General features: G+C 41.1%; 1 protein-coding gene across 2 annotated transcripts in view; it reads left to right on the top strand.

The window, feature by feature from the left end:
• Window positions 1-13,090: 13,090 nt before the first annotated feature.
• The window catches only part of MOCS1 (molybdenum cofactor synthesis 1), a 31,748-nt gene continuing 19,954 nt past the window's right edge, over window positions 13,091-24,884 (top strand). For both annotated transcript variants that reach the window (XM_061991275.1, XM_061991276.1), the window contains exons 1-3: window positions 13,091-13,235; window positions 22,568-22,700; window positions 24,341-24,508. In XM_061991275.1, coding sequence (XP_061847259.1) covers window positions 13,107-13,235; window positions 22,568-22,700; window positions 24,341-24,508 — 430 coding nt within the window. In that variant the 5' untranslated portion in view covers window positions 13,091-13,106. The remainder of the gene's footprint in view (window positions 13,236-22,567; window positions 22,701-24,340; window positions 24,509-24,884) is intronic.

Raw genomic sequence — 24,884 nt, 5'->3', positions numbered from 1 at the left:
ACTTGAAGACAACAATAAGGGGAAATGGGTCATGTCTCTCTGTTCTGTTCCTTGGCCATGAAAGTCCAGAAAAAGTTCTGTAATTTCAGATCTTGATTAGAAGTAGATACTGCCCAGATGTCAGAGTAAACTCCCAAAGGAAAATAGTAACAGGACTTAAATACTAGTTTGCTCAAGGCATTTCTTGTTTCAATCAACAAGAGATTTTTTTTTACTTTTTCACATGTTACTAAACAAACAATGATTGCTGCTATTTAGACTGGGTTTTGCTATGACAGAGGGTACTACAAAAGAATCCCATAACTGTATATACTGCTTATTAGTGGATTAATTTAAAATCAAAGTCCTTAGTTGTTTAGTTTAATAAGACAACCTTTGAGAGATAAAAAAAATCTGCTGCAACATAGGCATATAAAGTAATGAAAAGGAAGAGAATTTCTCCTTATTCTAAAAAGAAAAAGGGAGAGGATTTATTTAGGGAATTAAAATAGCTATTATCTCCCCTTTGTACCTACTACTGCAGTACCTCACATGACACAGTTGTTTCTGATGAATTTAGGTTGTCCTTACCCAGACCACAGTTGCATCTGGGCTGATAATTCCTATCTGTTATTTACATACCAGTCAAAGGGAAAAATCTGTAAGGATGAATTTCAAAGATAAGAACCACATCAACAAGAATATTGGGAATGAGAACAGGGTGAGGAGGAAATTCTTGACCAGAAAAGAGTAATGTTTTGGAGATATGAAAGTGGAAACACAAAACTGGTTGGGAAACATCAATGTGTATCAGAGCTTGCAGTGTTTACAAAAAAAAACCAAAAAAAACCCCAACCAGTAAAATGTCACTTATTTGTAGAAATTAATACTCAAAACTGAAATAAATGGTGCTGCTGTGTATAGAAATGGTAAGGACTAAGAATAACTGATATACAAGCAAACAGTAAATTTCTTGTTCTTTGTCCTAGATACACATTCTTATTGAAAGTGGAGTAAGGGAAAGACTATGGAAAGTTCACATTCAACAGGGAAATAAGTGACCCAAGACTGGTGGCAAGGTTATTTAAAAAATTGTCCCTTCTAGTCTCAAATGACATCTTTTCTATTTAAGAAAGGAATTGTGGTGTGATTCAAACAACTAGTCTCTTAGCTGATTAAACATCATCTAAAAATGACAAAGAACATTTTTCTAAAAGAGAAAATCTACAAAGAGATGGCTAGTGGAGTTCTTCAGGAGCTGTCTTGGGACTTCTCTTGACAAATACTTTCACTAATGATGTTGCCTCAGAAATCTGGTGCTCTGATGAAATTTGTTGCATACACTTTGCAGTGATTAGCAAATCAGAGGAGGTATTGAATCTCAGAAAGGAAAAAATAGATTACCATGGGGCCCTGAGTGACTGTAATGAGATGGGATCGTATCACACAAAACAGAAGGTCATGCATTTACATTGTGCATTATCGCTCATTCCTTCACAATGAAATGACAGAAGATCCTATGTTTACTAGTTAATCATAGATTGTTCATTACCACCAATATCTTACTGTCTTCAAAAAGATAATTACACTTTGGAATAATTTAGGAAAGAAATTTCCAGCAGCCAATGTATTGAGAAAGGATTAATTCTAATACATAAGGCAGAGTTCAGGCTTAAGATGCTGGATGGACGGATGTGTCTCTAGACAGGCACTCAGGTGAAGAAAAGGATTTTCTTCATTCTCAATACAGGAAAGGTACAAAGAGATTGTTGGGTCATGTAGAAAGATGATCTGTGTATAGATGATGTCTAATCACACTTAGGAGTTTGTACCACTGCTCTGTAGCTCAGACCCTCCAGGAATGACTGCCGAAAAGTAGCAACACTTACCTCACTCACAGCACCTAAAGGCTAACAAGAACTAATTATAAGCAGCGATTATATCAGAATAAGTGCAGAGAAAGATTGTCCTGCTCACCCTAACACATATAATAAGAGAAATCTAGGAGAGATATGCTTCATCTGCTCTGAGAAGGGGTTCACATGAATAGAAAGCTGGGAAAAGAGATATATAAGATGGACACCAGTTTATGCATAAACTACTGACATTTTTTTTAAAGTCAAAACTTAGAAGGTTTATAACCATCACAGCTTCCTGTCTCTAAACAGACTTCTCAGTAACAGTAAAGGTGCAAATTTGTGCTGTGAACATTTGCAACAGCATTAGACTCATCTCAATGTTCCTCCAGGTCCCTTGCTATCCTGTGATATTTATTACTGAAAATTTCCAGCCAGTCTTCTCCCCTCCCAGGCCCTCCATTTTTTCCTCTCTGACAAATACCACTGAATGTTGGAGATCTAAGGAATCTGAAAAGGAGGAAGGTGCTATGATGCAGTGCAACAAAATTATAAAACTCTACTAATCACAATAAGATGGAGTGACTTGGGAAGATAAGCAGAGAGAGTCTGAAGTACTGGTGGCTTTTCTTCTGGTCTTACCCCTCTTGCAATATATCTGTCTTAGAATTCATGTCTGCACATTCTCATTCTCCAGACTATCAGTCTGCATGTGAATTCAATAAAGTCTTTGTAAACTTCCTCAAGACTGAGTTAATATCCTAATCATAAATAAATCAGGAGGACTGGGGCCATATCCTTCCTATTAATCCAAGCACAAACTTTTTCCTTCATTTGAGATGGACCAAAATTGGACCAAAGGCCTCAGTAGTCTGTAGCCTTGTTCACTTACGCAGTCGTTTCCCAGTGCAAGATGACTGCAAATCATTGTACAAGGCAGAAATCAATGATGAAACAACTGCTTAGATTATATTTTCTATTTAAAGAAGACCTCTGTTCTCCTTCAAATACTGTTCATAGACAGTGTGAATAGTTAAATGGTTTAGTTTGTCTGAAATAGCAGATGAACTGTCTGTTGAGCTGCATTTTTTCCAAGGGGAGCCCCTTCCAAAGAAAATTCTTCTGAAGTCTAAATTTTGATGGGAAATTTCTGAGAAAAAGTTTAACACTATTTTCTTCTATTTTATATATTTTTGCAAACATGCAAAAATAAAGAAAAACAGAGGGAATAAGTGACAGTAAAAATCTGCAAACACAACATTTAAAGCACCAGTACAAAAATGAACAAACCAAATACTCTCTCAAGGCACTCAAGTTTAGAGACTAAAGAAGATAGATTACAATGAGCCAGAGATCAGAATGTTTCATTGAATTCTACAGCTATGTTTTGTCCTGAAAAAGTAATATAAGCTTAATTGGTTTTGATTTTCCTTACATATTAATCACCTTAAAGAGAGTACTTCATTATGGCTGTGTTCTAGATTATAATTTTGCATGCCAGTCAAAGGTTTTGACAGCACAAACAATCTACACCCTAGTTTCCAGAACATTTCTTTGTCATGACTCACTGACTTACAGAAAGTGGAGCTACTCCAGTTGGGTGGAAACACAGAGACAACTGCCTGGCCCTGCGGGTTTGGGAGTAATTTCTTCTTTTCATTTATTTCCCTTCCCCACCTCCCTTTCCCTTCTCTCATCATACATGTTGCCAAGTCTCAACTGAGTTCTTCAGGATGGATACTCTCTCCTCTGATGGGTCTAGAATCTAGGTCTTATGGGCATAGAGTGCTTTGGCACAAGGACTTGAGTATGACTTTCACTATGACAGGATTTTAGGACTCGTGTACTTGCTCATGTGGGAAGTTTACATGCTGCTACCACCAATCAAAGTCAGTCTCTTTCTGTCCCAGAATATTTCCCAATACCTACTTGATTGAAAATAGAAACCCAGTCTAAGGAGTGCAGGCTGATGTGCCATGCCAGGTCTAGATTGCAAGGTGGTTAAATCCTTTTCCTAATGCAGGAGATGAAGGATTCAGATATCTGCATTCTGTTCCCTAACCTGGTTTTATGCACACCTAGCTGTTGGAGCAGTGAAGCATTATGACACACCTTGGCTCTGTGACAGTGCTATGGCAGTTCATCTTGAACATTATTTCTTCATCATTCTTAGAAGCTAAATAAATGAAATACTGGCACAGTTAACAAGTGGGCAGACAGTGCAGCTGCACTGTGAGCCAGAGGCTGGAGCATCCCATCAGCCAGATGAGATTAGGCAAGAGGAGGTAAAGGCACAAGTAGCCCTGTTTCACATCCTTAATGAGGACTATTTCCTCAATGCTACAGCCACCTTGTCACTCCTTCCAAAACTACATCAGCAGCACACAAGCACAGTGCAAAGATGCCTGGGCTGGCAGTCAAGTAGTAGCTGTGGACGCAGAACAATTTAATTAGTGGTTTTCTGCATACGCACAAATTATTTGTGTTCAGATGCAGGTGCCATGGCACTGTGTTCTCTTCATCTGAGCTGGTACCTCTTCAGATTCAGGAGGTGCACAGTGTAATTGTATCTGCTCAATTAGCTTCAGCTTAGCAGGGTCCTGGCTCTGCTGCATTGTGCAGAGTAGATAGTTGTCCATCTTGAAAAGAGTAGAGTAGAGTTATTCCTTGGAAACCTTGCTGACACCACAAGTTGCTATTTAAGCTAGTTATCCTTCCTAAGGTATTTAAACTGAAAATGGAGTTTCTCTCTAGTGCCAAGAAATGAGGCACAGAATTGCTTTTATGTTTGCCCCAGAGTCAACTCTTGATCAAAATTCAGTATTGGAGAAGGAATTTGAACTATGTGAGTTTCCTATTGTCCATAATTTTGCCAAAGTCCAAAGAAAAGTGTATAATGAAGCTAATACAAGTGAGTGAAGATGAAATAAATTAGGTCACTATAATGAAATGTGAGTATCTGATCAGACTAATTAAATCAATGTTCCTTAGAAAACTGAAGGGGAAGAAGGGAACCAGAACAGAAGTTATTTATTTTTGTTAATAGTCCTTGCTGCTACATAAACTGTTGTTGGACTGGTATGCATATTCTAGCCAAAGAAAAGTACAGAGAGGCTGAACTAATTTCTAGACTAGAAATAATATTGCAAGTGCAGCCTTCTGAAATTACAGGTAATGAAGTTATAAACAAACTCTTTTTTCCAGAGGCAGGGTTGAACACAAGGAAAAGAGCAGTTAGAAGAGATATCACTTGTTCGGGTGACAGTAGTGGGACATCTCAGGACACAATCGGAGATGATAAAGAATTAAATACCTGAGCATCTTTCATGCAGAAAAGCTCTCCTGGGGATATGTGCAGACATTTGTGGTTTATTTTCTGTATCTGTGAGCATCTGTTTCTGCTCACAAATAAATTCTCATGTGGAAATACATTTCTCTCATTTCCCCATCTCAGATGCAAACCAAGCAGATGAGAGGGAAGGCATTTAAAGAAAGAGATTAGAAATAAGGAGGCTGGAAAAGGAGATGGATAGTAGGACAGGCAAGCAGAAGCTCAGAGAAGAATTTAAAAGAATGGGAAAAAAAAGGCCAACAAACATTGAGAGAGACATATATAAGAGAATGAATTGAGTGTGCAGAGATAGATGCCAAAAGTCAGGCTATTTATTTTGTTCCTAGATACTTGATTTTACAACTTTAACATAGCGATTGGCTGTGGAGGGGAACACCATATTAAACTTGGGAGGGGGTAGGGAGGACAAAAAGTAAATAAAGATGAAGATGGTTATCTACCAGGGTGTTGATCCACAACAGCGGACATCCAAAACAGTAAGTTTGTCTGTTTCCCTCTCTACTTTGGGACTGCTAGTCTTTCATCTATTCCCTTCCTGTCTTAAATACTCTTATTATTTTTCAGAAATTACTATGTTGCACTGAAGAGACAGTTGCAGTTCTGTGGAGAAAACTATAGAAAACAATAGATATATATATAGATATAGAAAACCAAAAATATAGAAAAAAATTATATCCTTTAAAAGATGCAAAATGATTCTAGAAACATACGGTCATGCAGGTTTTAGCTCTAGGTTTCTTGATTGTAGGTATCATTTTCAGCTATATATGAAATATAAGGTAAATACTAAAACCAGAGCTCTCAGTCCCACTTCCCTTGCTTCATCCTTCTTTTTTCTCTCCATTTTCTGAATTTTGTGTTTATCCAAAGTGCTCAGCCTTCCTAACAGGTATCACCTGAGTGCTGCATGTGAAGATGAAGCGACAGCAAGACACTTACTAACAGTCTGGTACTGCCAAATGTTGTTGGATGTCTTTTGGAACAGGAAGATTTCATCAAGAAAAGTTATTTTCTTCTGTCAGAGGAAGAAATAAACTTGTAAACAGCAGCAACACAAAAATGCTTGAGTCTAATTGCCAAGTTTAAAATAGAAAAAAAGTAAAGATATTCCACTGGCTAAGATGGAAAGACTTCAGAAGACAGCAAACAAAGCCCATTTATATCAGCATCAAATCAGCCTGTTCCACATTTGTGTTTTACTTTAAAAGTAATTTTCTTTATACCCACAGCATCTGAAGTTGAAATAACTGGGTCAGGAAACCAGATTTCTTAGGATAAAATCCTGATGAATACTTCACTATCTGCAAGGAAACAGAAGGCTGAAAAAGACTCTTTTTTTCATTAAATAAATGACCCATTCTCATTTATCCACAAGAAGGCCCAGTGGTTAGCCATCACAAGGTCTAAGCAATTGCCACTGTAGTGAGTGAAGAGTTCTAGAAGAGCAGTTACTGCAGAAAATAAAGCTTATGATCTCTCAAATGTAGTGGGCATAGCTTTCGTAAGCTTTGAAACCTCTGATTTGATGGCTTCTCTGACGTTAGATTGACTGTCATTGTTCAGACAGCTGCTTCTCAAGGGCTTGACTTTCTGTTACCTTACAGGCTATTTGCAATCATTGATGTCAAGGTGAGTGGCAGGAACCAGGAGAGTAGAATTTTCTTCTCTAAATATAGCATCTCAAGTCCACTTTTCCATCACCTAAGTGACTAAACAATGCACAACAAAGAACCAATCCTCTATCTGAAAACTCAAATAAAGTTCTTTCAAAGCATTGTTGTATTTTCATCTTTTTTGGGAAATGCAGCTTAGAAATTAGCAATTCCAAAAATATTGGTAAGAAGAAAAAAGACAACATAGTGCACCTGCAAACAGCTCTTTTCTGTCTTCCTTTTACAAGATGATAGCCAAAGATGTGAAAGACAGAATTGTTCAGTGATGTTTGGTTTGCTTAATCAAGATCTTTATTGAGATTTGCAAGAACTGAACATAACTGAAGTGCCTAGGGGATCTGAGATGACACAAATTGAAATTCCTGTGGGATGCTAAATCTGGAAGTGAATTAACAATACTTGAAAAAAAAAATAGATTTAGATATAAGAATCTACAAAACAAAAAGGCCAACAGCCCACAAAGATTCCCTGACGTTTTTATTATTTTATTATGTACCATTTTCTGCCTTGTAACTAACTAGATAAAGCCCTGTGGATACAAATTAACTTTCTAAGACTGCTATTTGTTACAGTTTCACTTACCTTGATGGGATGCTTAACAGACTGGAAGGTGGCTTGTTTGAGCAAAATCAGCCAAGAAATAAGCAGAAAATAAATCCCATCCTAGGTAGACTAAGAACCCAGCTGTAAATACTAACACCTAATTTTGACAGGCACAAGAGAGCTAGTCTTTAGAGCCTTGAAAAAACTTAATCTATTTCCAAGTAACGTCAAATATTTCCACCACAAATAAAAGTCTTGAAGATCTATGATCTCGCTTACTGTTTTGTTGGGATGTGGAGAAGGTTTTTTGTTGCTATTGATGAAATTTCTTGCTTCAAACTAAATTAAATGAGCAATACTCATCATATTTCATTAAATCATACATCCAGCTGTTCAACTATGTTAGTCATTGTTCCAAATACAGGGACTAACTTCAAAAGAGCAAGACAGCACATGTATTGTAAAAGAGGTTGTTGGTTTGAAGGGTTTTTTTGGTAATGCTTAAGGACGACATCGGTATAAGGTCATTTGGAGTTTATTTCTCTTCTCTCCATTTGAAGATCAATACATTTCTCTTGAAGCAAGGAAGGGTGTAATTCCTTCTCTTAGAATAGGTGGAGACCAAGAACTGGATCAGTACTTGTAGGAAAAAGGGAGATAAGATGACTTATATTGTCCAAAACACAGGTGAATTCTCAGATCTGAGAACCATCCGACTGATCTAGTGCCTGTTGCCTGGAGGGTCAGTGGTGCTGATCACATCCACACATCCATCACATACCACCAATACAGTGAACTTCATTCCATTAAGTTAAGCCAGATTTCTTTAACCTGGACATCAGGAATAGGAATTATTTGTAAGAGAGCACACTGGGAGTCCAAGTCACCTATAGGAAAGGAAAAGGAGCCTCCTGATGTTTTCTGACACTCAGGTAGCTCCTTTTGCCACATCCTTGAATTCAGTTAAATATGAAAAAATATAGGCATGCTAATCAATTAACTCCAAACCTACAGCAGGAGCTGCCTCGGATAGATTACGTTCACAGAAAGTTAAGCTGAGACAATGTATGACTTTGTCGAGATCTTCCTTTGGTTACATCCGGGTCAGTCTTATTAGATGGGGTTGTTGTGTGTCACTATAGTCATCCTTCTCACAGTTTTCAGGAATTAAACATGATGAGTACTAAGTTAAACCAGCAAAGCTGTGATCAGTCCAGAAAGAGTCTATTTACCAAGAACACTGCATAAAGAGTGAAATTGTGCAAACCTGCTCCAGATAAACAAAAGCTCAGCAGCTGTTCTGCAGAGAACTCCTAGACAAAAATCAAAAGAGCACAAAGTTCCTCACCTGTATAATGCTGAAGGTGTGATGATGATGTTTTATACTATGGAAGGTAGTAAAGAGAAAAGTGTATAGTGATACATAAATTATAAGGTCAAGCTCACAGCAAAACTCTTTCTCCTTCCTCCCTTCCTCTCTCCCTCTCACCCTCTTTTCTCCCTCCATCCTCTTCTTTTCCTCCTTCCCTTTCTTCCCTTTTCTACTCATATCAACATCTGGGGTTTACGCATTTCTTAATTCCCTTTCTGTAGTGTGTCTGTGCGAAAGCATGGAACAGTAAACATAGACTAAGTTTTCACGTATAGTATCAGTTAGTTTCCTTGGTATTCTACATCCCATTACTCTAGATGCTTCTAGATACTGCTAAAACAGAGAATGCCAAAAAATTCATCACTATGAGTTTAGTAGCATTAAATGAACATTTTTTTCTTTTCTCATTGTTGTGAGTAGAAAAACTGGATGACATCAAAGAAAATGCAGCAAAGGGGGAGGGTAGTAAGATGAGACAGAAGAGGGTTTCTCCAACACACAGAAGGTAAGGAGAGAAGAAGACAGCATTGACATCTATTTTCTAACCAGCCTGGCTGGTTCAATGCCAACGATTTTCAGACCAATTTGATTAGATTGGCTGGTCTCTTTCTGATTTCTTCTGCATCTGTGAGAGGCTGTTGTTTTTGTGGCAGCCTTGGCAAGGTTGCAGCATGGGCTTTGACATGTTTTTTAATTCCATATGAGCATTGTGTCCAAGAGAACCATGGATGTTGTTTTGATGAAGAAACACCAGAAGGGCTCCCATGCCTCTTTCTAATAAGGAAAGCAATCTATAACAGCAGCCTCTGCTGCACCAGCTCCCTAGGATTTCTCATGTGTAGATAAGAATAATTATGCTGTAATGTGCTTTGAACTGAAAAATACTATGACACTCACAAGCAACTGTGAGATGTCCTAAACTAGCCATTAGTACCTCACACATGCCCTGAAGTTTAACAGTGAATCTCTTCCCTCACAGCTTCTTTAAAAGAGTGTCTATGTTGCTCACTAGTAACAAATGCAGAGAGGGACAATGTTCTGCTCTTGCAATGAACAGACAAAACATCAGTGTGCCTTTGTAAACTCTAAGAGTTATTTTGTGCTCAACTTGCAGGAAGCTGGTTATGGAGGTTTTCCCTTGGCTTGCACCAGGCGAAGCTCTCCTGCAGTCTTTCCTAACTGCAATCCCAACACAAGCCTTGGCTGTTTTCCAGCCCAACATGAGAAGATCGGGTCTTCCACTTTGCCCTGGTTTTTATTCAGGCATGTAGCTCAGAACTTCAGAAAGATGTTGAGAAATTCTTAACAGATGCCTAGTTAGGGCAATGAGGCAATTGTGATTCAGTGGGGCAGATCCATATAGCCCACGTGCTGCCCTAAAAAAGTCCTGAGACTTTTTAATGATTATTATTTCATTCTTATCTTTAAAACTTTGTTCAGTGCTTGCTTAAAGCATGAATAGCACTGCAAGTAGTCCAGCACTTTGCATTTTCATGTTGTTCTGGGACAGGCTCACAGAGGATGCCAGTACATAGACTGGACTCTGCCCTTTGATTGTCCTTGAGGGTATAATGCTCCTTGGCAGGCACATAAACTTTTACAAAAGGCACAGAGTCCCTTGAGGAAAGCCAGTTAATCTCTGAGCATGGAAGAGTGCTGAATGAGACCTGTAAGTCATTAAGTGTGAACTAAGCAAAATCTTGAAACAAATAAACAGCTAAATATGACACAGCAAATGGAGGCTCCCTATAAGTCAGAAAGGAAGGCAGCAGTGGGAAGGGTGGCAAATTTGGACTACAGGACTACTCTGTGTCTAACACATAAGAATGTTTGCATAATGTCTAGAAGATAAATTACAGAAAGGGACAAGAGTTTCTGTGGATATTTGAGTAACCACCTTGAGACAGTTACTCAAGTGACAGTGGTCTCTGCAGGCAGGTGTAGGTAGGTGTTATTTTGTCATGGTAGAATACCATGTGCAAGTTCGGTTACAATACAAGGGCATAAAACTGCCCAGCATCTTGGCATAATAGACAGAGCTTTAATTCTTTTCTGAGTACTAGTTCTTCATATAGTTGCCGAGAAGAGCAAAGAAATCAAATCTCCAGCTGCTGTCTCAAAGGTGCAAAACCCCTTACTCTTCATGACCCACAACAGGACATGACATGACTGTATCCTATTACAGTTAAAATGGAATCCCCTCCTGACTGAGGGGAATTTGCTTTAGCAGGGGATTGGATTGGATGATCTCTAGGGGTCTCTTCCAAACCCTACCATTCTGGGATTCTGATCCTGTGTTTCTTATGCAAATGCTCTTACTCAATTATATTTATCTTACAGTTCCATTTGACTCTAGGCAAGTGGTTCTGTCAGCCAGTAGGAGATACTTCTGAGAGTAAGAGATTGCCTTTGAAAGTGTCAGAGTTGATTTTATGCTGGTTTAATGAGATATGCCTATATTTGTACATTCTGATACAACCAAAAAAACATCAGGCTTCATGTATGCAAAGATATTTAATTTCTTAACTTTCCTGATACTCTCAGACCAACTGACATATTCGGTTGGATTAAAGATGTAGGTTAAGCTTAACATAGTCTTTAAGTAAAGTGCAATAACTATAGAAACATAGAACAAGACCCTTCACTGTAAAATTTCTTTTGTAATTGAAAGGGTCACTGAATTGAACAATTACTGTATTTAACATCAAGCTAACATGCTTTCAGTACTTCAGCCTTCATTAACACTTGCTGTTCAACTAAATTTAAGAAATCCTTTAATTACAGTTCTTTCAGTTCTACAGGGAGAAGTAACACTTTATAAAGCTACAGTAAACATAAACATTGAGGTTGGTTCTGCATTCTTTAAAAACTGTAATTAAAAACGGCATTTTGCACTGTTATCTTCTGTATTGATTTGATCTGTGTATATGTTACCTTGACATCATACTGATGAGAATGGTTTCACAATAGATATTTGGCAACATCACAGCTCATTCAAGTCTGTATTTCTTTTCAAATGTCTTCAGCTTGAGGGGGAGAAAGAACAAAAAAAAAAAAAAGCAGTGTTGCACTGAGTTTTCCCATTAGTTTCTACTCAGCCTAAAGTCTGAAACAAGTCTAAAGTCTAAATGCTCAAGATTGAATTGAACAAAAGAACACGTTTTGCTACAGAGTAAAGATTTAAGTATAGCCTGACTGAACATTTATATCTGTACATATAACTATGTCTTGAAGTAACAGCTAACACAAGCAACTATTAGGCACCTCACACATCAACAAGTACTGCAGAGGTCAAGCACTAAAGGATTAAGACTGCACAGAGAATTGTTAATGTTTTTGCAGCCATTAGTTTTAAGTGCAGATATTCCCGAGATGGCAATTTGGTAATGGAAAACAAAAATATTTAAACTGGAAGAGTTATCATTGAAACGAGATGGTATAGAAAGTGAGTTTTAACAGCTATAGCAATACAACAGATGCACAGTCCTAAGGCAATTAAACTCAGTTAGGAAAACACATGTGTTGCACAAGAGTAGCTGACATCAATTCGGGAAGGAGATAGAGGGAAACTTCAAGCACCTGAGCCTTCCTTTAATGTCTGAAACAGGTTTAGAACAAGTGCCTCAAGTTCAGCTCAGCAATGGGTGGCCACCCTCTGCAGGCCCATTGCCCAGAGATGGTCTGTGGGTCACTAAACATTTTGCTATAAGGCCTCTTTTCTGTGAGACACTGGGAGTGTGGGAAGAAGTATATTAGTCTGGAAAAATGGACATAGTGTTTTCTTATGCCCTGTAAGACCCATAATGCCTGATTTTGTTCCAGTGCCCATCTTCTGGCAATGGTTTACAGATTTTACTGGAGACTCTGGCAAGGCTGAGGTTAAAGTCTTTGTTTCCACCAGAAATGTTCCCTAGCTGAGGCTAACCATGTTTTCTGGTCCTACCTGTCCCTGCTGGGATATGTAATCTGTGTGAGAGTCCTTTTGACACCTGTGTTTCTCACAAAGGCAAGCAGTGAGCCAGGCAGGCCCGCAGGCCTCGGGCTCCACACTTCGTTTTTAGCAGAAATAGCAGGGGAAAGCAGACAATACTGTCAGTGTATGTTTTGCTCTTGCTGCTAAGGGACGAGGGGCTCGCAGCAGCTGCCCAGGGCACAGCTGCCTTCACCTTCCCTCCCGCCCCGCTGAGAGGAGCGGACTACAACTCCCGTCATGCAGGGCTGCACGGACGGCCGCTCTGATTGGCTGCCCCTCCCCCCACCCCCCCACGTGACGGTCAGAGGCTGGCGGCGGCGCGGAGCCCCCCTGCGTGCTGGGGGCTGGCGAGAGCCGCATGGCGGCGGCGGTGGTAGCGCTGTGGGGGCGGCGCGGCGGCCCCGCGCTCCTGTGGGGGGCGCTCGGGGCAGCCCCGCGCCGCGCCTGTAGCTCTGGGGCGCCCGTGAGGGCTCCCACCTCGGCTCAGGTGAGGCGGGGCGCGGAGGGGTCCGGCGGGGAGCGCTGCGGTGTGAGGCCGCTGAGGGGGCCGAAGGTTACCGGCGGCGGGGAACGGGCGGGTGCCGCTGCCGGAGGGAGGAGAGTTGGAGGGAGGCAGGAGACGGCCAGAGGTTGTGTTTGACCTGTCTTTGAGTCCTGAGCTGGTACCTTGTACATAACATTCAGCACACGTAGTTTGAAGAGGGTCGATTATGATGGCCAGGTCCCCGAGGGAAGCTGGGCTTCGGGAGTTCCCCTCCCGTTATCGGCTGCAGCACAGGGGTGCTGTGGCTGGAATCTGCTGGGCTGCTTGGCACCGACACTCGGCCTCGTGCTTTCGAGTAATGTTTATTTAAGTATTTAGTTAGTTTTGCAACTCGTCTCGGGCCGACAGGTAATTTGTATAGCCAACATGACTTGTTTATTGGCGGGAGGCAGGTGGTCGACAAGACATGTAGTAACATATAATCTGTGTCTTTACTTTGCTGAAGTGTCAGCCTTGCTTTCAAAGTAAGTAGGGTGCTCTGTCTCTTGGAGTGAACCAGTTCTCTGTACCTTCCCAGTCAAAGGAGAGATTACACAATGACATTTGGTCTGCCCAGGTCAAAATGAAGCAATTTGGCAGCTCTCTCTGGTTGTGCTCCAGCGATCGTATGAGGTTTGCAATGAAGCTATTTGTTTTGTTGCTGACATAAAGTCGACACGTGTGTTGTCCAGTTGTAGCTTGTCCTAGTTTACCTTCCACTCTCCTGGATTGATTTGATCTCTTGGTGTCCAAATGCAGGAGAAAAAGCTCTGCAGAAAGACAGGTTCTGTAACTGTCGAGCAGAAATAGGGTATGGCACACAGAGTAGTCCCAGCTGGGGCATGATTTATTAAAACACTTGCAATTGCATGGCTGACTTTAACAAGCAGAAAATAAGCTGAAGCTACTAGTGACAGTCATTGTGTTGCCAGAATTGAATGTATTCACTACCGCTTACTTATTTACAGAAAGTCAAATGGACTGCGTGTTACTTTATTGAATGCTTCCTTGGCTCAGGAAGTGAGAAAGGTCATTGGATTTCTTTTGTTTTTTTCTAAATCATGGAGTTTTATATAAATTTAAAAAAATATATTTTTTAACTACTTTCTGTAAGTTGAGGAGATCTAACATGAAGTCAGGAATGCTTTTCAGAGAGACAGCTTGATTACAACATCTGTGTCTGAAAGCCCTAATACCTTAGGGAATGAAAGCCATAGTGTCTGTAAGAAGGGGATGGGTAATTGGTGTATGTGGCATACTAACTGTGACAAGTGTGCTGGGGCACTGGCCAATACCCTGCAGGCCCTAAGAAGCAAGCTGATGCAACTGTACAGTGATAATACTCATTGCTTCTTTCTGTTCTCTCTGGGGATTCCTGGGACTACTTAGGAGGGCATGTAGTGATAGGACAAGGGATAGTGGTTTTAAACTGAAAGAAAGTAGATTTAGATTAGATATTAAGAAGAAATCCTTCACTCTGAGGGTGATGAGGCACTGGAACAGGTTGCCCAGAGACGATGTGGATGTCCTATACCTGTAAGTGTTTTAATGCAAGGTTGGATGGGGCTTTGAGCAACCTGGGCCTACTGGAAGGTGTCCCTGCCATACTGGACAACCTTTAATAATCCCTTTCAAACCAAACCATTCGATGATTCAAATGTGGAGAGGAGTAATTAGTGTTACAGCCATAGGGCACAGTGAAACGTGTGCTTTCAGATGACAGGCTCTTCTAACATTCAAAACAATTGTGAGTAACACTTGACTATCTTCTGGATTCGATCTGCAAATGTTCAGGGGTTCTATTTAGTTTCATGAGATGTCAGTTTGGTGCAGGGGTAAAAGGTAGAAGAGAGTGCTCAGCTCTGTATTTCGTTCCCTTTTGAAATGGTCCTTTAAGCTGTGGAACAAAGAACTCTGTAACACAGGAGCTTCAGGAGACAACTGAAGACTGTGTCCAAGGCCATCCTTTGTAAGTTTTTAAGTAAGGTTGCACACTATGGGGTCAGTACAGCTGCTGTATTGAACTAATGCTCAATTTATGGCCTTTTTAACCTGTTCCTATGTGCTGTTTTTTGAGACAGTCATCTCTTTCTATTATGTAGCCTGTGTTTGCTGTCTGTATTAACACTTTAAAGGAACACTTGGTGACTTCCTCCAGCAGAAACATATAATAGTTTTTATTTGTGTTTTAAATGTCTATTAAGTTCTTATAATGTTCTCAATGTGAAAACTGTGGTGAGAATGTGGTATTTGTAGACGTGAAGTGATACTGACCTGGACATAACCTTGAGACTGTGAAAATTTATGTCAGTTTTGAAGGTGAAATCAGATATAGCTGGGAAACTGATCTTAAACAGTTTACAAATAAAGCCCAGAACTCAATGGGCTTATTATTGAACTGGTTAGTCCACATGTTTGAGCCTGTTTGTGTCATAGTACTTAAGATAGCGTTATCAGTCTCAGAGGTGTGTGCAGAGTAGACTCCCTTTCTCTAAGACTAGATAAGGTAGCAGCTGGCACTCTGAAAGCAGCATTTTTGTGGCTGGTTGTGCGTAAGCATTTCTTAACTAATTCACAGTTAACAAAGGAAGATCTGATGCCATTCTGTCGTCTTGTACACGTGATTTCACCTCTCCAATTTATATTCTTGAATAAAAATAAAAATCATATAGAAGTGTGTATTTCTAATACAAAGCTATATTTTCCAATACAATAGGAAAAGTAATTTGTACTTTTTTTGATTATAAGCTGAAAGTTTACATGCAAAATCCCCTGCTTTTTGAAACAAAAGAGGAAGATAGTAAGGCTTGAGAGCAATAACATTAAGGAAATTAGCATTATCTTTTTTTGTTGTAGTTGTTTAATTGTGCTCTAGATGTACAATTTCCAGTAAAAGTTTGGCATCTTAGTCCAAAGTGTCATTTCGGCTTCCTCTGGCTGTTCATGTACATCCTGTAATTCAAACATAACTACCTGAGATGTTCTGTGGCCTCAACGAAGTTTTCACTGCTGGTATAAAAGAGAGAGACTGGCTTGTCTAGAAAGACCTCATATGGCTCTTATTCTTGGCCAACAACATCTGAAACTCTCTGTGTCCTGAAGCTGCATTTTGTGAGTAGCTGGTCAAAGTCCCTGAGCAGTGCTCTCTGTGCCAATAATCATAACTGTAGGATGCTGTTTAGGGTCACCTATTGGGCAGTAGCTGCTACACCCTCAGAAAAACATTTGTCTTGGACCTCTCAGCTCAGACCTCATTCTGGCACTTGGCCTACATAGACCTATTTCAACTTCTGTGGTTGTCTAGTTTCCTATTTGAACAAGGACACTATGTCATCACTTCCCTACAGACAAAGGTATTTATGATGAGGCCTGAACCACAAGAGCTTTTGCTGAGTGGTGTCTGTGATGCTGTCACAGCAGCGTTAGGTGCTGCAGCAAGGCCACAGCGCTGATGCACAAACCCAATGGGATTGCAGGAGCTGAAACCTGAAAGTGGGTGAAAGAGTGTGGTGGTTTAGCCAGGTGTCCACCAAGTCATAATATCACTTCCCTTCCTAAACTGAACATGAGAGAGAGAGAAATATAATGAGCAGTTTGTGAGTTGAAATGAGGACAGAGAGATCACTCAGCAATTAGTGTCACAGGCAAAACAGACTCAACTTGGGGAGAAAAAGGTTTGATTTATTAAAGGAACAATAAGAACAGAGAGATGAGAAACAAAACTGAATCTTAAAACACCTCCTCCCACTCCTCTCTCTTCCCAGGACTCTCCTTCCTTCCCCCCCAGCAGTGTGGGGGATGGGAGATGGAGGTTGTGGTCAGTTCATTACAGATGGACTTTGCAGCTGCTTTGTCTCAGGGGGAGGCCTCCTCACACTTCCCACTGCTATACAGTGGGCTCCCTCCTATGAGAGACAGGTCCTCACAAACTTCTCCAATGTGGGTCCTTCCCATGGGCTACAGCTCCTCACAAACTGCTCCAGCATGGAGCCTCCCACAGGGGCAGCTCCTCACATCCTGCCCCAACATGGGTCACCCACTGGCAGAACAGTCCTTCAGGTACCAACTCCTCCAGCCTGAGTCCCTCACAAGATCACAAGTCCTGACAACAAACCTGCTCTGGTGTGGGCTCCTCTCTCCCCATAGATTCCCAGGTCCTGCCAGGAACTTGCTCCAAAGTGAGCTTCCCATGGAGTCACAGCCTCCTTCAAGCATCCACCTGCTGTGGCGTGGGGTCCTCCATGGGCTGCGAGTGGATTTCTCTTTCCTGGTGGTCCTCCATAGACTGCAGGGGTACAACCTGCCTCACCATGATCTTCACCACAGGTCACAGGGGAGTCTTCTTTTCAGGGCCTAGGCACCCTTTTCCCTCTCCTTCTCCACTGACCTTAATATCTGCTGAGATTCTTTCACATTCCCACTCCCTGTTGTTGCTGCAGTTTAGCAGCTGTGCAACAACTTCTTCCCCTTCTCAAATACGTCAATCACAGAGGTGTTACCTCAATCACTAATTGGCCAGGCTTGGGTCAGCTGCAGTGTCCATCTTAGAAGTGACTGGCATTAGCCCTGTCAGCTACAGGGGAAGCTTCTGGCAGATCTTTGTTTAAAGAAGCTTGCCTCTGTAGCTCCTCCCACTACCAAAAAACTTGGCCCAGGCAAAACCATCAGAAGGAGCAGTGTTAAGTAAACAGTGTCATAAGTAAACAGGTTATGGTGTTTCCCGAGGCCTGTGCAGAGCTGTTTGCAAGCACTATTGTTTCATAGTCACAAATATCACTGGGGATAACGTGAAGGTTAAAGTGTAGAGCAAGTATAGTACTTGATCATCAGCTTGATAAACAAATAAGAGCTCTGTTCTCTTCCACCTTGTGTTTAACTGAGCCTTTCCAGTATCTGTCAGTTTGTTGTGTTCCTAGTGGTTACTAAAACCTCTAGTGACAGCTTCCAATTTTTCTGCATTGTTAAAAGAGTTGTCCTGGAAATCACAGGTGAATTGGCAGGTCTGAAGGGTTGACAGGTTGTCAAAATATAACTTCTAGATGTAGTCATCTAAACTCTCATTCTTTCAGTACTACTGTACAACATGGGATTGACAGCCCAGAGAGTGAAACTGTTTTTTCATGGATCAGACAAAGTGTACTGTGTGACAGGGCATACTCCTCCAACGTGCAGAAGTGTCTCCTGTCAGCTATGAAGAGAGGGAACTTGGGGATTTTAGCCATCCCTCTTGAATGAAAAGGTTAAGTGGTTGGGCATTGATATATTAAAATACCAGCATCCACCCATCTTTCCCAGCTGCAGGAAACTGAACAGCCCTTTCCCAGTAGCCTGGAAACTGTAGCAGACAGCATTTCTTTTGTCCCTTCTCCGTAGCTCTCACAAACTGCAAGTGGCTAAGGTCCAACCCCACTGTATTCTTTCACTTCAGAAAATTATACTTCTATGACTACCCAAGATACTGTTTTGTACTTGCTCTGAGTTACCAGGAAGGCAGCAGAATTTCCATCTCTGATATTTGACTTTCCCTATGGAACTGATAAAATTACAAGTCAGTTCTGAGTGCAGTGGCAGTTTTGGTAATATGGGATCCACTCCCACTGGAGGTCAAGCCAGTGCTACAGAACTCCTCATGGGCGTCTCCCAATTCCTTCCTGCTGACCTCAGACTGGACAGAAACTGAAGAGCTTAAAAATTCCATATCCAGTCATTCTTCCCTCCCAGACAAACCTATCACTGTACACAAGAAGCTGATGGAAAGAAGCTCTTGTAGCTCTATTTTCTTTTCCCTGTCCCAACACCCAGTATTTTGCAGCAAGAGGGCAAAAGTTAACTATTTCCAATAGGAGCTTTAAAGTATATTGGCATCATCCTGCCTGCTGAGTGTCTGTTTTTTTAATATTGCTTTTTGAGAGTGTGCTTTAAAATAATGAAGGGCAGTGTTATTCCTCCAGTAAGTTCTCTTGCTTTAGCTTCCTCGCCTGTAACAGCTACACAGGTGGATGACAGACCTGACAACACCACTGTTGCCTCTTGCATCTCATTTTCCTGAAAACAGGAAATTACTTTAAGCATGTTGTTGTCCTTGAAAGTCTTCCTCTCTTGCCTCTTTTCTGTCAGACAGGACAAATTTTTGCTTTCCCTTCTTGTAATGCACTCTCTGAAGTGGAGAGGCAGGTTTGTACTGTAGTCTTCAGATAGAGTAAGGAAGCCTGATCCTGAAAAAGGTTAAAAAATGAGTTACTAAGAGAGAAACAAGAGGAGTGCTTCTACAAGAAGGGCTCAAATAATTTTAATAAGCATTGGTGTGCTTTCCCTCTTGAATATGAACACTTTTCCAAAATAATAGGAAAGGAAATATCAGAAATCCAGTCACGCCAGAAGGAAGTGGAGTTTTCAAGAAAAAAAAATAGTTGTGTTGTGTTTTTTCTGCATTTGGTGGTATTTAAAAACTCTTCAGAATTAATCTGTTTGGTGATGAGTTTTCTAACAGGGGAAGAAGCAGAAGTGAAGTCTGGATGTTTAGCTGGGCTCTTTTTCTTAGCTCTGCTTGTATTCTGAGAAGCTGTCACAATAAGTTCAACAGAGTCAACATTTCTAACAAAGTAAGCTGCTCAGTTGGGATTTCTTGGCCAAATGAAATGTGTGGCACTAGCAAACAACCCATGGCTGCTCAGGCTGGAGACTCTCTAGGGGGGAATTGAAAACAGGATGATTTGTTCTGTCTTTGCCTGTTGGAGAAGAGGGAGATGGAAGAATGTGCAGTGTGAGTAGATATGTAGCTGCAGAGGAGTTGCCACTGGCACCTTTGGTGCTTCAGGGCAGGATGGCCAGGCCTTGCAGAAAGGTTGCCACTTACCCTGCTGCTACAAAACAAACTGAAAGATTGCTTTCTTCTGGGTTAACAGCAATTAGGAGGAAACTAGTACATCTGTTTTATTGGGGTTAAACAGATACTTTCTGAGCTTTGAAACAGTCATTTTATCTCCTATCTGTGTCTCCTTTATCTTCTCTAACCCCCCACTGCCTACTATGTTCATAGAGATGATCTTATCTAACCACGAAGCAGTTTGGATCAGTTTGGAGAAGTGTAGTGAATTGTTTAATGGCTAGTGGAAAGATTGTGCTGCCAAGAAAGCCTGCTCCTGCTTGTAAGTTCAGCAGCTGCTGTGGAGTTAGTACAGCTGGAATCAAAAATTCTGCAGCTGCTGATGGCTGAAGTTGGGCCTTTCCCCAGATAACCTTTGCTGTATGGCTGATCTGGTCATTGAGGATGTCCTCTCTGTCTTCCACACATCCCCAGATATTTCTTAGAAATGCTATAAGAATAAAATGTTTTGAGGAAGCATACCAGGATTGTTCGATGTTTTAGCTGACCATTTCCAGAGTACTTGCAAGGGCTGGTTTGACATACTGTGCAGGATTAACTCCTATGGTTACTAGTGATGACCAGAGCCGTTGCGGTGAAGGCCACAGCTGTGTGTGTTTCTGCCCAGCCCCTTGGCATTGTCTCACACGTGCCAGTTTAAGTTCATCTGGAGATTTCATGGGTCTGGGTTTTTTTTACTCAATGGAAATTGGGACTTTTGCTCACTTATGCAGTTTGAATACTAGCTCCTATGTTGTTTTTGTTCAGTTCATCATTCTGCATCTTGATTAAAGAAGGTTTTCACATTAAATTCTTTGCCCACTGCAGCCTACCAAGACTAGCCAGCATGATCTTGACTTGAGGCACAATTCTGCAGATGATTTTTTTTCCCTTCCTTGTTTTAACTTTGTCCAGAAGTGGTTTTGTATGTGCACTTTCAGTGGATATAAAGGTCACTCTATGTCCAAGAATCCTTTAGCTTTCTTCCACTTGTTTTAGCTGGCTATTAAGTGTCTATATATGGTTAACTAACAAGGACACAGTCAAGGTATTTCCTTTAATTATTTTCATCCTCTTTTCTCTGTTTCCTTTTGGGATACTATGCAACTGGCCTCTGTCAGAGTTATTAAACTGGCCTCCTTTAAAATGTTTATTTAAGTAACATACAATAGACCTGTCAGGTTTTGGATTATGATGTTTTTGGGTGATATTGTGTAGTGCCTGAACTAAGTATCCAGCAAGTGAGGAAAGTACGTTGTTAAACTTGCTTTTCTGTACTACAGTGATAAAAATTGGATCTGTTACTGTGTATTTCACTTAAGGTAGCAAAATATTTTCCAGAAGCAGCAGAGTGGTTTCAGCTGTGCTTTACACGGGTAGAAAAATGGAAATATAATATGGTAATTTTAAAGTCATGGTCTAAAGGCAATGGAGACTCCCTGCATTTAGAGCTTGCTATAATTAGTTCCTATAAGCAGCAGTGTTCTGGTAGTGATGGTAGTTTTAAAGATGTTTGAACTGTATTTGTACCCAGTAGCAGCTACTACTTTAGGATATGTCATTTGATACCTGAAGTGATTAGCCCTTATTCTGGAGGGCAGATACCGCATACCTCTTGAAAACTGTATTGTTCTAGAATGTTATGCTGTGCTTTTTAAAAAACAAACAAGCAAAAACCCCAAAATTTTAAACAGAGATTCTTTCAGTATTCACTTCATGACAGCTAATAAAAAACTATATTAAAACTGAATCTTTTTAGGCAGGCTTGAACAGGTGGAGTGCTCAGGGCCATACATTTCCCTTCCAGTCCTACTATTGTGCCCTGTATATTCATCACGTTTTACCTGAGACAAACTTTTTGGAAGTATTGCATCATATGGATTTGAGCAAGAAGACGTTGTTTTAAAATGTTCTTGAAACAGACATCATGAAATATGTTTGTACATAACATTTGGTTTTGCTATTAACAAGACCTTATGTCTTGCACGTAAAAGTTGGTAGGGACACAAGCAGAGATGCAGTGCTTCACCAACTTTTAGTTCTCTTTTGCTGAACTGCAGGAAGGGATCCTTCTATAAGATTTCATTTATCTGAGGGCTGGAGTGAGATGACTCTGGGAAGCAGAGAGAAGCAATTGAAAAAAAGGCTGCATCCTGTTCTGTGCAAAGAACCTGAAGCACTTGTGGCAAAGAACCTGTATCTTAAAGTGCACAAGGAAAAGTGTTGTATGGTTCTGTGGGATTAAGTAGGATGTGAAACTTAAATATCTGGTTTTGACCATAAAGACATGTTATGGATTTTTCTTGTGCAGCTGTCCCTGGGGGGGAAATGGAATAATAATTATCAATTGAGTTCAGAGTTAGTTAATATTTATACAGCAAGTTTCTAAAATAACTATTCAAATATTTAGCAGGTGGTTTTTTTATTACAGGAATTGCAAAGCTCAGGAAGAGGACGCTTTCTACTGGAACATGCTGCTCCGTTCTCTGCTTTTTTGACAGACAGCTTTGGACGTCAGCACAACTACTTGCGAATTTCTTTGACTGAGAAATGCAACCTCAGATGTAAGTGTCTGCTTGCTTTCTTGCACAAAGCTCTTGTGCACCCTATTGTGCAAAAGCAAAGAACTGAGTTGGGGTACTGTCCTGGTTTAAGCCCATCAGGGAACAAAAGACCACGATTAGCCTCAAGTATGGAAGAGGCTGAGAATTGCCAAAGGGCAGGAAGAGCTTAATTGCCGCTTAAAGTCCAGGACAAAACAGACCAGGCTACTCGGCTTGGGGAAGAAAACAGAAAATAATTTAATGCAACACCAACTGAAACAAAACCATAAAACCCCAAAACATAACCAAAATAAAACAACACAGAGTGGTACAACAATAAAGAGTCTGACCAGCCCTTTAAGACCACCTTCTTCTCACTCCTCCCCTCTTCCTGGGCTCAGAGCCCTGATCCCGGTGTTTTTACCTCCTCCCCTGAATGGCCAAGGTGGGCAGGGAGTGGGGGTTTCAGTCAGTCTGTTCCTGATAGCTTCTGCCATTTGTCTCTCCTCAGGGCAGGTGGGCTCCACCAGTCCTCCCTGCAAGTCCATGGGGTACCTCACACACACACATGGCTGCCCTGCACAGGCTGCTCTGATGTGCATTTATCCCAAAGGCTGCAGCTCCTCTCTGCTTCTCATGTGGGTCTGCTCTGTGGCCCACAGGGTCTCCAGCACAGCCTGCGCCATGGCTGCCGCTTCACACAGTCTCTTGCCCTTCTGGGTGCACTCACATGGAGTTGCTGGTGGCTCTCAGTCCTGTCATGGCCCTGCATGGGTTGCAGGGGTACAGCCTGCATTCTCACCACAGCTTGCAGAGGGGTCTCTGGTCTGGTGCTCCTCCTTCTTTCTCTGACTGTAGGGTCTGTGTGGTCGCCTCCATCTTGTATCACTCATACACCTCCTGGCAGCACTTCAAATTCCCATCCCTAAATAGTGATGGCAGAGGCGCCAGATTGGCCCAACCGGGCTGGAGGTGGATCTGAACCCAGGAGCCAGGGAAGAGTCCAAAAACTCTTTACTGAATCTTCACTGCAATCTGCTCCCCCTGTTACCAAGCAAAAGCTGCTCCTTGCTAAACCATGGCAGGATACTGTTGGGTTGGCCCTGGGCTGCTTCTTGTCTCCACAAAGTAATGGTAAAAGATAGATGGAGACTGATTTGGGGCTGCACTGCTGGTGGGATGGGGAAGCAGGAACAAGCCTAGGGATCTACCAGAGGTGGGTGAGAGTGGCAGGTCTTTAATCAGACTTGATGTGGTTTGGATGATGATGTTTGTGGACATTCATATACCATACCCAAAATGTGCAATAAGCATGACAGCTCATAGCTAGACATTTCCACAGTTCCGTTGTGGCAATGTCTCAGGGCTTTCCCTTCCTGAAAGTAGGTTAGATAGAAATAAGATTATCTTTTCATTCAAAGTGGATCTGTTGTAATTTTGAGACCTATCAATAATTTTTGAGTTCTCTTCTGAAGGAAAATGTGAAATTGTTAGGAGATTGCTTATAAGATGTAGTAGATGATCTTATCTGTATTTCAGAAAAGCCGAGCTGTTTGACATCCATTAAAGAAAGATGCACTTGATGCATCAATTTTGCCCATCAGTATTAGATAATTGGTCCTGCTTATTTTTTCCATATGCATTTGTGTTCTTTGCTTCAGGTCAGTATTGTATGCCAGAGGAAGGTGTTCGTCTGAGCCCTAAGTCAGAGCTACTTACTGCTCAGGAGATAATCACCCTTGCCAGACTGTTTGTGAAGGAAGGTGTAGACAAGATTCGACTGACAGGGGGAGAGCCACTTATCCGTCCTGACGTGGTTGATATTGTGGGTGAGTTCCCAATAAATACAATCTATTTCAAAGTGACTTGCTATGTATCAATCCAACAACTGCCTAGTAATACAGTCCACCAACCTGAAGAATAATGATAAATTAAATGACAGTGGTTTTTTTCCCAACATTATGAAATGCAGGATAGTTCCTTTTGGAAAACTTTCTGCTCTCCTGCTTAGATTGAGCTTATGTCTCTTCATTTTAAAACAACTGAATTTAGCACTCTCTTCACATTCAACATCTACTAGGATAGCTTGCAGTAATGCAGCCTTTGGGTGAAAAACATCAAGAATTGATGTGATCAGGTCCTTGCTGGGGAGGAACAATTATCACATGCTTACAAACAAAATCTTAATCACAGAATCTTAATCAA

Source organism: Colius striatus, chromosome 2 (genome assembly GCF_028858725.1).
Source record: "Colius striatus isolate bColStr4 chromosome 2, bColStr4.1.hap1, whole genome shotgun sequence".
Classification (NCBI taxonomy): Eukaryota; Metazoa; Chordata; class Aves; order Coliiformes; family Coliidae; genus Colius; species Colius striatus.
This window is presented reverse-complemented; position numbering and strand designations above follow the sequence as displayed.